General features: G+C 42.4%; 1 protein-coding gene across 1 annotated transcript in view; it reads left to right on the plus strand.

Moving 5' to 3' along the window:
* The window catches only part of LOC125037007 (calcitonin gene-related peptide type 1 receptor-like), a 139,072-nt gene that overhangs the window by 114,244 nt on the left and 12,147 nt on the right, over positions 1-12,681 (plus strand). Inside the window, 4 exon segments of the mRNA XM_047629969.1 lie at positions 6,173-6,303; positions 8,781-8,866; positions 10,752-10,858; positions 10,861-10,950. Coding sequence (XP_047485925.1) covers positions 6,173-6,303; positions 8,781-8,866; positions 10,752-10,858; positions 10,861-10,950 — 414 coding nt within the window.

The following is a 12,681-nucleotide window of genomic DNA, read 5'->3' on the forward strand; positions in this document are numbered from 1 at the left end:
CATCATCACCATCATCACCCGCACCACCACATCACTATCCTCTCACTAACATCTACATTCAGAAACGACCCATCCAGATTGACCCTTTGGATGCCCGAACCGTTAATAAAACTCTAAAATATATTACCGCGCTTTAATGAGTCAGAAATGGTTTGGCGATTAACATAGATTAGGTTCAATTGGGTGAGAATTATCGTGTGTTTTAACGAGAGCCTGATTTTGTTAAGTCATGGCGGAGATTGAAACGGTGTGGTCTGCTCTATGCGAAGGGGATGGGGGGGTGGGGGTGGGGTATCTGTGTGCGTGCATGTTTTGGGTACGTGTGTGTTTGTACGAGTGTGAGTGTGTGAAGGGGGGTGGATATGTGTGTGTGTGTGTGTGTGTGTGCATGTTTTGAGTAATTGTGTGTGTGTGTGTGTGTGTGTGTGTGTGTGTATGTGTGTGTGTGTGTGTGTGTGTGTTTATGTGTGTGTGTGTGTGTGTGTGTGTTTACTTCTGTGTTTATATTTGCATACGTAGATGTGTGTGTACGCATGTTTTTTTACACGCACGTAGGCTAAAATGTATACAAATACATGACTAACAGATTCTTAAACATGAATATTACCCCTAGTGATAATAATTCTATACATGAATAATCGGTAAAGTTCTCTTGTCCTTACCATTAATAATCATGCACGATCACGAAAGATCACTCATCTTCAGGAACTAATTGCAAACTGCATGATGATTGCATTCAGAAATGGAGGAGGGGAGAGATAATTAAAGGAGAGAGGGAGGGGAATGTGGGATAACGAGGAGAAAGAGAGAGAAGATGAGAAAGGAGGGGAGGGGAGGTGGGGAGAGATGGAGAGAGGAGGTGAAAAGGAGGGAGGGAGAAGATAGGAGGATAACGGAGAGAAGAGAAAATAAGTTAAGAAAGAACAGTTGGAAGGAAGAGAAGAAAGAGGGAAGAGGAAGGGGAAAAGAGAAAAGTGGAAAGGGAAGAAGAGAAGGAGAGAGGAGAGAAGGGAAAAAGTGCGTGGGAATGAAAAGGAAGCGAAAATAGAGAGGGAGAGATGTGGGAAAGTAGAGAGTCTCGAAGGAGAAAGGAAGAGAGAGAGGGAAAATGGAGAGGGAGAGAGAGAGGAAAGAAGGAGCGGAGACGGGGAGAACAGAGAGGTGAGAAAAATATAGAGAGAGATGAGAAAAAAGTGAGAGGTGACTGAGATAGGAAGGGAGGGAGGGGGCAAAGACAGGGAGAAAAGAGGGGAGATAAAAATGAGGTAGAGAGGAAGGGGAAGGATATTTAGCAAATCAATTCTGTTCTTTCCATCATAATTCTTAACATTAAGAATTTCTTTTTAGAATTAAGAAGTAATAATTAGAAAAAAAAATGGAAACACGTACGTGGGGAAGGTAATGAAAAGGAAAGGAAAAACAATAATAATAATACTGAAAATAATAATAAGAATAAAAGAGCAAGGACAGAGAGTAGGAGATGATAACGAGAGGGTGATGGTTAATGAGATGATAATCAATCAAAAGGTGAGAATTAAAAGGACAAAAGAAAATAAAAACACACACAAGGAGCAACAACAAAATAAAATCAAATGGAGAAGCAGTTAAGGTAAAAAATGCACAATCATCTAGACTCGGGAACAGAAATTCTCCGCGAAACGTCTTTTTATATGAGCCTGAGTTAGTGAAATATGGTGTGTATTCCCGTAGACCTTTGTATTTTCCTACTCTCCACCACCACCACCACCTCCTCCTCTTCCTCCTCCTCCTCCTCCTCCTCCTCCTCCTCCTCCTCCTCCTCCTCCTCTTCTTCTTCCTCTTCCTCTTCCTTTTCCTCTTCCTCCTTCCTCTCCTCCTCCTCCATCTCCTCCTCCTCCTCCTCCTCCTCCTCCTCCTCCTCCTCCTCCTCCCCCTCCCCCTCCCCCTCCTCCCCCTCCTCCCCCTCCTCCCCCTCTTCCTCCCCCTCCCCCTCCTCCTCCCCCTCCCCCTCCTCCTCCCCCTCCTCCTCCCCCTCCCCCTCCTCCTCCCCCTCTCCCTCCTCCTCCTCCGCCTCCCCCTCCTCCTCCTCCTTCTCATCCTCCTTCTCCTCCTCCTCCTTCTCCTCCTCCTTCCCCTTCTTCTTCTCCTTCTCCTCCTCCTCCTCCTCCTCCTTCAACCCCTCCTGTGTGTGTGTGTGTGTGTCTATGTGTGTGTGTGTGCGTGCGTTACACAGTCTGATCGTGTGTATGTGTGTGTATGTGTGTGTATATGTGCGTGTGTGTTTGTGTGTTTGTGTATATGTGTGTATTTGTTTGTGTATCTGCATTTGTATATGCGTATGTATGTACGTGTCTGTTTATTCCATACATCTGTAAGTTCGACCGAGAATGTAAAGTTTGGAAAGAAATCTTGCATATAAAGATTCTATTTACGAGTTTGAAAATTCGATATCCTTAAAGAATTTCCTCCTCTGTTGTGCGGGCGACGTGTGTCAACATTCCCCGACCTCGAGAATGCGTTATGACAGGAAAGTCTTGTTAAAAAAAAGAAAAAAAAATTAGATTCAGAAATAAAATATTAGTTTGGCATTCAACTTTAGTTAGAATAAGTTTGTTTTTTCTGTAAATCGGGAGAGGTAGGCTTATATTACATATGTAGGCCTATATCGAACACACAATGTCTTTCTCTTCGGAAGTGGTTGAAAGATTTATGAAAGATTTGTTTTCTTTTCTTTTTTTAAAGATGAATTCCTAGTACTCAATACAGTGTTATTGGATATAAGCATAGATATTCAAACCAGCGTAGGTGGCCATGTGCGTACGTACAAAGAGATGTATAAATATAATGACAGAGATACAGACATACCTACATATACATAGACTCATCCATGCATCCATACAAAAGCATGTTCATGTATACAGTTTGTTTCATTTTCCTTTATTTATCAAATTTATTATCTTTTTCCTCTTTGTGTCTCTTCTCTCTTCTCATTCTCTTTCTTTCGCTATCCTTCTTCCCCTCTCTTTCCCTCATCTTCCTCTCCTCGTCTTTTCCTCTATATCCCTTTGTCTCTTTCGGTCTTTCTCTTTCTCTCATTCCTCTTCCTCCTCTTTCTAATCTTATTAGTTCCTCCTTCTCTTTTTCTTTCCTCCTCCCCACCATTATCTTCTCTTCTTCGTCGTCTTCTTCTCTCATTTCCTTCCCCTCTTCTACTTCCCCCTTCCTCTCCTCTATTTTCTATTTCTCACACACTTCTGTTCTTCATTTTCCTCTTCTTTCTCTCCTTTCTCCTTCTCCTCCTCTTCCTCCTCTTCTTCCTTTTTCTCATCTCATAAATTTCACAATCCTTTTCTTTTCTACTCTTCTTCCTCCTCCTCCCCCTCCTTTCCCTCTTCTTCTCCCTATTCCTTCTTTGTTTATTGCTTATTCTCTCCACACCAATCTTCCTTCTCTCCTTCTCCCTCTCCTTCTCCCTCTCCTTCTCCCTCTCCGTCTCCCTCTCCGTCTCCCTCTCCTTCCTCCCCTTCTCCCTCTTCTTCTCGCTCTCCTTCTCCCTCTCCTTCTTCATCTCCTTCTCCCTCTTCTTCTTTCTCTCCTTCTACCTCTTCTTCTCCCTCCCCTTCTCCCTCTCCTTCTCCTCTCCTTCTCCCTCTCTTTCTCCCTCTCCTTCTCTCTCTCCTTCTCCCTCTCCTTCTTCTCTCCTTCTCCTCTCCTTCTCCCTCTCCTTCTCCCTCTCCTTCTCCCTCTCCTTCTCCCTCTCCTTCTCTCTCTCCTTTCTCCCTCTCCTTCTCCCTCTCCTTCTCCCTCTCCTTTCTCCCCTTCTTCTCCTCTCCTTCCCCTCTCCTTCTCCCTCTCCTTTCTCCCCTTCTTCTCCCCTTCTTCTCCCTCTCCTTCTCTCTCTCCTTTCTCCCCTTCTTCTCCTCTCCTTCCCCTCTCCTTCTCCCTCTCCTTTCTCCCCTTCTCCCTCTCTTTCTCCCTCTCCTTCCTCCCTTTCCACCTCTCCTTCTCCCTCTCCTTCTCCCTCTCCTTCTCCCTCTCCTTCTCCCTCTCCATTCTCCCTCTCCTTCTCCCTCTCCTTCTCCCTCTTCTTCTCCCTCTCCTTCTCCCTCTACTTTCCCCCCTTCTTCTCCCTCTCCTTCTCCCTCTCCTTTCTCCCCTTCTTCTCCTCTCCTTCCCCTCTCCTTCTCCCTCTCCTTTCTCCCCTTCTCCTCCGCTCCTTCTCCCTCTCCTTCTCTCTCTCCTTTCTCCCCTTCTCCTCTGCTCCTTCTCCCTCTCCTTCTCTCTCTCCTTTCTCCCCCCCTCCCTCTCCTCTTACAAATCTTAATTGATTTCCTTTTATCTCCCCGCCACTTCCTCCCTCTCCTCCCCTATCTAATTTCTTATCTCCTCACCAGTTTCCTCTCCTTTTTTTCCCCTCTCCTTTCCTCCTCCTCTTCTTCTTCCCCTTCTTCCTCCTCCTTCTTCTTCCTTCTCCCCCTTCTCTCCCTCTTTCTCCTCTCTCTCCCTTCTTCCTTTCCCTCTTTCTCCTCCGTTATCTAATCTTTCATCTACTCGTCAGTTTTATCTCTCCTCTTCTTCCTCCTCCTCTTCTTCTTCTTCCTCCTCTTCTTCCTCCCCTCCCTCTTTCTCCACCGTCATCAAATCTCTCGCCAGTGTTCCCTCTCCTCTTTCTCCTCCTCCTCTTCCTCCTCTTCCTCTCCCTCTTTCTCCTCCTCTTCTTTCTCCTCTTCCTCTCCCTCTTTCTCCCCCTCTTCTTCCTCCTCTTCCTCTCCCTCTTTCTCCTCCTCTTCTTCCTCCTCTTCCTCTCCCTCTTTCTCCCCCTCTTCTTCCTCCTCTTCCTCTCCCTCTTTCTCCTCCTCTTCTTCCTCCTCTTCCTCTCCCTCTTTCTCCTCCTTTTCTTCCTCCTCTTCCTCTCCCTCTTTCTTCTTCTCTTCTTCCTCCCCTCCCCCTCCTCTTCCTCTCCCTCTTTCTCCACCGTTATCGAATCCGTCATCTCCCCGTCAGTGTTTCCTCTCTTCCTCCTCCTCATCTTCTTCCTCCTCTCCTCTTCCCTTCCCTCTTTCTCCTTTTCCCCTCCCTCTTTCTCCTCCGTTATCGAATCTGTCATCTCCCCGCCAGTGTTTCCTTTCCTCTTCTTCCTCCTCCTCATCTTCTTCCTCCTCTCCTTCCTCCCTTCCCTCTCCTCTTCATCTCCCTCTTTCTCCTCCTCTTCTTCCTCCCTTCCCTCTCCTCTTCCCTTCCCTCTTTCTCCTCCGTTATCGAATCTGTCATCTCCCCGCCAGTGTTCCCTCTCCTCTTCCTCCTCCTCTTCATCTTCTTCCTCCTCCTCATCTTCTTCCTCCTCTTATCTTCCCTTCCATCTTTCTCCTCTTCCTCTCCCTCTTTCTCTTCGTTATCGAATCTGTCATCTCCCCGCCAGTGTTTCCTCTCCTCTTCTTCCTCCTCATCTTCTTCCTCCTCTTCTTCTCCCTCTTTCTTCTTCTATTCTTCCTTCCCTTACCCCTCCTCTTCCCTTCCCTCTTTCTCCACCGTTATCGAATCCGTCATCTCCCCACCATCTCTCTTCCTCCTCCTCATCTTCTTCCTCCTCTTCCTCTCCCTCTTTCTTCTTCTCTTCTTCCTCCTCTTCTTCCTCCCCTCCCTCTCCCTCTTCCTCCTCTTCTTCCTCCCTTCCCTCTCCTCTTCCTCTCCCTCTTTCTCATTTTCCCCTCCCTCTTTCTCCACCGTTATCGAATCTGCCATCTCCCCGCCAGTGTTTCCTCTCCTTTTTCTCCTCCTCTTCTTCCTTCTCTTGCTCTCCCTCTTTCTCCTCCTCTTCTTCCTCCCTTCCCTCTCCCTTTTTCTCCTCCTCCTCTCCCTCTTTCTCCTCTTCCCCTCCCTCTTTCTCCACCGTTATCGAATCTGTCATCTCCCCGCCAGTGTTCCTTCTCCTCTTCTTCCTCCCTTCCCTCTCCTCTTCATCTCCCTCTTTCTCCTCCTCTTCTTCCTCCCCTCCCTCTCCCTCTTTCTCCTCCTCTTCCCTTCCCTCTCCTCTTCCCTTCCCTCTTTCTCCACCGTTATCGAATCCGTCATCTCCCCGTCAGTGTTTCCTCTCTTCCTCCTCCTCATCTTCTTCCTCCTCTCCTCTTCCCTTCCCTCTCCTCTTCCCTTCCCTCTTTCTCCACCGTTATCGAATCTGTCATCTCCCCGCCAGTGTTTCCTCTCCTGCCCCTGAGTATTTACGTCGGAGTCCGAGCCTACTGGAAGGGGAGCAAAAACTGTTGGATTCTGCCCATGGATGACCTCGATTGGATTATTAACCTCCCGCCTCTCCTCGCTCTGCTGGTGAGTCGATTCAGTCTGTTTGTTGTTCAGTGTCTCTGTTTTTAAGTCTGTTTGTTGTTCAGTGTGTTTGTTTTTAAGTCTGTTTGTTGTTCAGTGTCTTTGTTTTTAAGTCTGTTTGTTGTTCAGTGTCTTTGTTTTAAGTCTGTTTGTTGTTCAGTGTCTTTGTTTTTAAATCTGTTTGTTGTTCAGTGTGTTTGTTTTTTTAAGTCTGTTTGTTGTTCAGTGTCTTTGTTTTTAAGTCTGTTTGTTGTTCAGTGTCTTTATTTTTAAGTCTGTTTGTTGTTCAGTGTCTTTGTTTTTAAGTCTGTTTGTTGTTCAGTGTCTTTGTTTTTAAGTCTGTTTGTTGTTCAGTGTCTTTGTTTTTAGTTCTGTTTGTTGTTCAGTGTCTTTGTGTTTAAGTCTGTTTGTTGTTCAGTGTCTTTGTTTTTAAATCTGTTTGTTGTTCAGTGTCTTTGTTTTTAAGTCTGTTTGTTGTTCAGTGTCTTTGTTTTTAAGGCTGTTTGTTGTTCAGTGTCTTTGTTTTTAAGTCTGTTTGTAGTTCATTGTCTTTGTTTTTAAGTCTGTTTGTTTTTCAGTGTCTTTGTTTTTAAGTCTGTTTGTTGTTCAGTGTCTTTGTTTTTAAGTCTGTTTGTTGTTCAGTGTCTTTATTTTTAAGTCTGTTCGTTGTTTAGTGTCTTTGTTTTTAAGTCTGTTTGTTGTTCAGTGTCTTTGTTTTTAAGTCTGTTTGTGGTTCAGTGTGTTTGTTTTTAAGTCTGTTTGTTGTTCAGTGTCTTTGTTTTTAAGTCTGTTTGTTGTTCAGTGTCTTTGTTTTTAGTTCTGTTTGTTGTTCAGTGTCTTTGCTTTTAAGTCTGTTTGTTGTTCAGTGTCTTTGTTTTTAAGTCTGTTTGTTGTTCAGTGTCTTTGTTTTTAAGTCTGTTTGTTGTTCAGTGTCTTTGTTTTTAAGTCTGTTTGTTGTTCAGTGTCTTTGTTTTTAAGTCTGTTTGTTGTTCAGTGTCTTTGTTTTTAGGTCTGTTTGTTGTTCAGTGTCTTTGCTTTTAAGTCTGTTTGTTGTTCAGTGTCTTTGTTTTTAGGTCTGTTTGTTGTTCAGTGTCTTTGTTTTTAAGTCTGTTTGTTGTTCAGTGTCTTTGTTTTTAAGTCTGTTTGTTGTTCAGTGTCTTTGTTTTTAGGTCTGTTTGTTGTTCAGTGTCTTTGTTTTTAAGTCTGTTTGTTGTTCAGTGTCTTTGTTTTTAAGTCTGTTTGTTGCTCAGTGTCTTTGTTTTTAAGTCTGTTTGTTGTTCAGTGTCTTTGTTTTTAAGTCTGTTTGTTGTTCAGTGTCTTTGTTTTTAAGTCTGTTTGTTGTTCAGTGTCTTTGTTTTTAAGTCTGTTTGCTGTTCAATGTCTTTGTTTTTAGGTCTGTTTGTTGTTCAGTGTCTTTGTTTTTAAGTCTGTTTGTTGTCTTTAGTCTGTTTGTTGTTTTAGTCTGGTTTTTAGTTTGTTTGTGTCCATTCGTTTTTTTGTTTTTTTGTTTTTGTCTGCTTCTCTGTCTGTCTGTCTGTTTATTTGTCTGCGTGTCTGTCTGTCTGCTAATGTATATGTTTATTTGTCTAATTGTTTATTTAATTGTCTGTTTTGTTTGTTTCTGTTTGTTTAATTTGTTTAGTCTATTTATTGCTCTTTCTTATGTCTTTATTTATTTTTGTATGTCTGCTTATTTGCTTGTTTATTACCCTTCCTTATCTCTTTATCTATATCTTCATTTGCTGGCCTGTTTTTTAGGTTAAATGATCATGCTTTCTTCTTACATTGGAATGTTTTTTTTTGTTTTTTGATTGCTTGTTTGTTTGTTTGTTTATTTGATTTTCATATTTTGGAAATCTGTGTGTTTGGAATTTCCTTCTGTTATTAATTTAGTATCATCATACTTTTCCTTATTTTTTCTCTTATCCTTCTCACCTTTTGCCTTGCTCTTTAATTACACTGTCTTGCATCTGTCTTGCTCTTCTTGGACACCTGGCTTGCTTTCGTATTGTTGTTGTTTTGTTTTTGTTTTGTCTTTGTTTTGCGTTTTAATGTGTCTTGCTCTTTGTTATGTTATCTTTTTTGTTTTTGTTTAACACCTCTTAAATTACATAGATATTTCCCTGTATGTTATAGTGTTCTCTGTTTTTCGAAGAGGAGAAAGAGAGGAACTTGAGAATTAGAGGAATAGAGATAATGGTAAAGTAAAAAAGGAGATCGAGAGAGATAGAGGAGAAAGGGAGACAGACAGACAGAGATAGGTAGACAGAGACAGACAGATAGATACACACACACACACACACACACACACACACACACACACACACACACACACACACACACACACACATATATATATATATATATATATATATATATATATATATATATATATATATACATATATACAACCGACAATTCGATAGACCAAAAGACAGACAGATCAAGGCATACGAACCTAAACCAATTATCTCCGCCAGATCAACATATTCTTCGTGGTTAACATCATCAGGATTCTCGTCGGGATAATGCGAGCGCCAAATGCCAACGAGCCTACTCAATATCGGTACGTTTTATGATTTTCTGTTTTGGGAGAATTCTCTTGTGGGTATATTATTTATTTATTTTTTTTTTTTTTTTTTTTTTTTTTTAGTAAGGGTGATGTGTTTTATGATTTGTTTTTTGTTTTGGGTTAAGGGCGAATTTTGTCTTTTTTATGATTTTCTGTTTTGGAGGAAGAATTCTGTTGTGTTTAATTATTTATATTTAGTTTATTGTTTTTTGTTTTTTTACTAGGGGTTTCTTTTTTTTTCTTTTTTTTCTTTTTTGTTAAGGGCGAATTTTGTCGTTTTATGATTTTCTGTTTTTCTTATGTATTTTTTTTTTTTTTTTTTTGTTTATTCTCATAATTATTTTATTTTATTTTTCTGCCTTGGGTACTTTTTTTTGGGGGGGAGGGGGGTGATATTTAATTTATCGTAGTCATTATCATTATTTTTTAAGGTTATTTTTTTCTTCTTTCTTTCTTTCTTGCTTTCTTTTCCTTTTTTTTGGGGGGGGGGGGGAGGCGAGGGTTGAATTTAATTTTCATATTTTCGCTTTTCTTTTTTTAATTAAATGTTTTTTTGTTTTTGTTTTTATAAAATAATGTCTACCTTTGGTATGTTCCATGAAAGTCTTAGTCCTGAAGAAATTTATATATTTTCCTTTGATATTCTCGAGGTGATCGTTAATATAAAATCACCATTGTATGTCTCTTATATTTCACTCGTAATGATTAGTTGTATTACTCTTAATAATCTTTTCTAAACGTTTGAACAATTTCTGTTTTCGGGGAATTCTCTAACGCATAATTTCTTCAGTAATGATATTTATGATGATGATAAATATGACTTTGTTATGAGTTTTATCGTTATTTTCATCTCATTATATGAGGCTTATGTCTCGCTATGAGTATATTTTTCTTGTTTATAATCTTATTATGATATCATTAGTCTCTCTCTCTCTCTATCTATCTATCTATCTATCTGTCTATTTCCCTCTCTCTCTCTCTCTCTATATATATATATATATATATATATATATATATATATATATATATATAATTTATATATATATATATATATATATATATATATATTTATATATTTCTCTATCTCTCTCTCTCTCTCTCTATCTCTCTCTCTCTCTCTCTCTCTCTCTCTCTCTCTCTCTCTCTCTCTATATATATATATATATATATATATATATATATATATATATGTATATATATATATATATATATATATATGTATATATATAAATATATATATATATATATATATATATATTTATATATATATCCCTTTCCTTCTTTCTTTCTTTTTCTCTCTTTCTTTCTCTCTATATCTATATATTTATCTGTCTATCTACATCTCTCTCTCTCTTCTCCTGACCTCCATGTCCATATCCTCCTCCTCCTCTTCCTCCTCCTCCTCCTCCCCCCTTCCTCCACCTTCATCTTCACCGCCTCTACCTCCTCTCTCCTACCTCCTCTCCCGTTATTCGTTCATCCTTCCTACTGCCCCACCCTTCCTCTTTCATCTTTATCCTTCCCTCTACCCCTTACCCTCCCCTCTCCCCCCTCCTTCCTCTCCCCTTTATATCTTCTCTTCCCCCTCCTCCCTCCTCTTCCCTCCTCCTCTGTCCATTCTCCTCCTTCCTCTCCCCCTCCTCCATCCCACCCTCCTCTCCCTCCTCCTCCTCCTCCTCCCCCTCCTCCTCCCCCTCCTTCCTTCACCCCCTTCTCCCCCTCCCCTTCTTCCTCTCCTTCCCGTCCCCCCTCCCTCTTTTCCCCTTTTCCTCCTTCCCTCCTCCCCCGTCCCCCTTCCTCCTTCCTTCCTTCTTCCCCTTCCCTCCCTCCCTCCCCCACACAAAAATGTCCCTAATCCCCACCATTTCGTCCCCAACAGCAAAGCGGTACGAGCCACAATGATGGTGGTCCCTCTCGTAGGCCTACAGTACATAGTCACCATATATAGGCCTAGAGCAAAAGGCTGCGACTGGCTCAATGTTTACCAGATCTCAACAGCATTATAGAAGGAAGCACAGGGGCCGTGGTGGCTATAATATATTGCTACACGAACGGCGAGGTAATGTATTCTAGTGAAGGTGATGTTTTCGGGATGGGGAAAATATTTTTTTTCGTTCTTTTTAGGTTTTTCCCTTTTCCTTTTTTTTTTTTTGTTTGTTTTATTGTTTATTTTTTTGTTTGTTTGTTTATTGACGACTGGTGGTTCCTTTTTTTAACCATATCTGTTTAAGCTTCTTTGCTCCGTTTTTTTTTTTTTTTTTTTTCTCCCTTACCTGGGTTGCCTATTGGGCCCTGATGTTTGAATTTATGGGGGAATTTTTTCCCTGGCATTCTCTCTCTCTCTCTCTCTCTCTCTCTCCTCCTCTCTTCCTCCCCCTCTCTCTCTCCTCTCTCTCTCCTCCTCCTCTCTCTCTCTCTCCTCTCCTCTTCCTCTTCCCCCTTCCCCTAAAACCCCCTTCCTCTCTCTCTCTCCTCTCTCTCTCTCCCCTCTTTTCTCTTCCCTACCCTTTTCCCTCTCTCTCTCTCCCTCTCTCTCCTCCTCCTCACTCTCCTCTCCCTCTCCTCTCTTCTCCCTCTCTTCCTCTTTCCCTTTCTCTCTCCTTCTCCCCTCTCCTCTTCTCTACCCTCTCTCTCATCTCTCCTCTCCCTCTCTTCTCTCTCCCTTCTCTCTCTCTCTTCCTCCTCTCCTCCCCTCTCTCTCCCTCCTCTTCTCCTCTCTCCTCCCCTCTCTTTCTCTCTCTCTCTCTCTCTCCTCTCTTTCCCCTCTCATCCTCTTCTCCTTTTCCCTCTCTCTCTCTCTCTCTCTCTCTCCCTTTTTCTCTCCCCTCTCTCCTCTCTCTCTCTTCCCTTTCCTCTTCCTCTACCCCTTCCCTCTCTCTCACTCTCCTCTCTTTCCCTCTTTCCCCTTCTTCTTCCCCCTACCCCTTCCCCTTTTCCCCTCTCCTCCTCCTCTCTCTCCCCTTTTCTCTCTCTTTACCCCTCTCTCTCTCCTCTCTCTTCTCTCTCTCTTTCTCTCTCTCCCCTCTCTCCTTTAAACCTCCTCTCTCCTCTTCTCTCTCCTCCCTTTTCTCTCTTCCCTTCCCCCTCTCCTCTCTATCCTCCTCTCTCTCTCTCTTTCTCTTTTCCCCTTTCTCTATCCTTTTCCTACTCTCTCTCTCCCCTCTCCCCTCTCTCTTCTCTCCTTTTCCCCTCCCTCTCCTCTCTCTCTCTTCTCCCTCCTTTTCTTTTCTCTCCCCTCTCCTCTTTCTCTCTCTGTTTATCTATTTGTCTGTCTGTCTGCCTGCCTGTCTATTCTTTTTTTTATGTTTGCCGGTCTACTTATCGTTCCATCTATCTGTTTGTCTATCTACCTCTCTCTCTATATGAAGATCCCTCATGAGTCTATTTGTTTATATGTATATGTTTATCTATCTTGGTCTACCTCTGCTATTTATCTCTTTATCTATCTCCCCCCCTCCTTCCTCCTCCCTGTCCCCCTCCACCTTCCTCCCCCTTTCTTTCTTTTTTCCTTTCCCCCCCTCCTCTCCTCTCCACCTTCCTCTCCCTCTTCGCTTTCCCCCTTTTTTGCCTTTTCCTCTTCCTCATCTCTTCACCTTCCTCCCCCCTCCTCCCTTTCCCCCTTTTTTGCCTTTTCCCCTTCCTCTCCTCTCTACCTTCCTCCTCCACGTCTTCCCTCACCCTTACTTGAAACAATCTTCCAGCAGGCTTCGTACAAGAGAGAAGCCCCAATACCATTTTTCATCCCAAGTCATCTCTGCGTAATACATGTTGATATTGACCTGTCAAACTGATGATTCAGACACATACTT

This window comes from Penaeus chinensis, chromosome 22 (assembly GCF_019202785.1).
Source record: "Penaeus chinensis breed Huanghai No. 1 chromosome 22, ASM1920278v2, whole genome shotgun sequence".
NCBI lineage: Eukaryota > Metazoa > Arthropoda > Malacostraca > Decapoda > Penaeidae > Penaeus > Penaeus chinensis.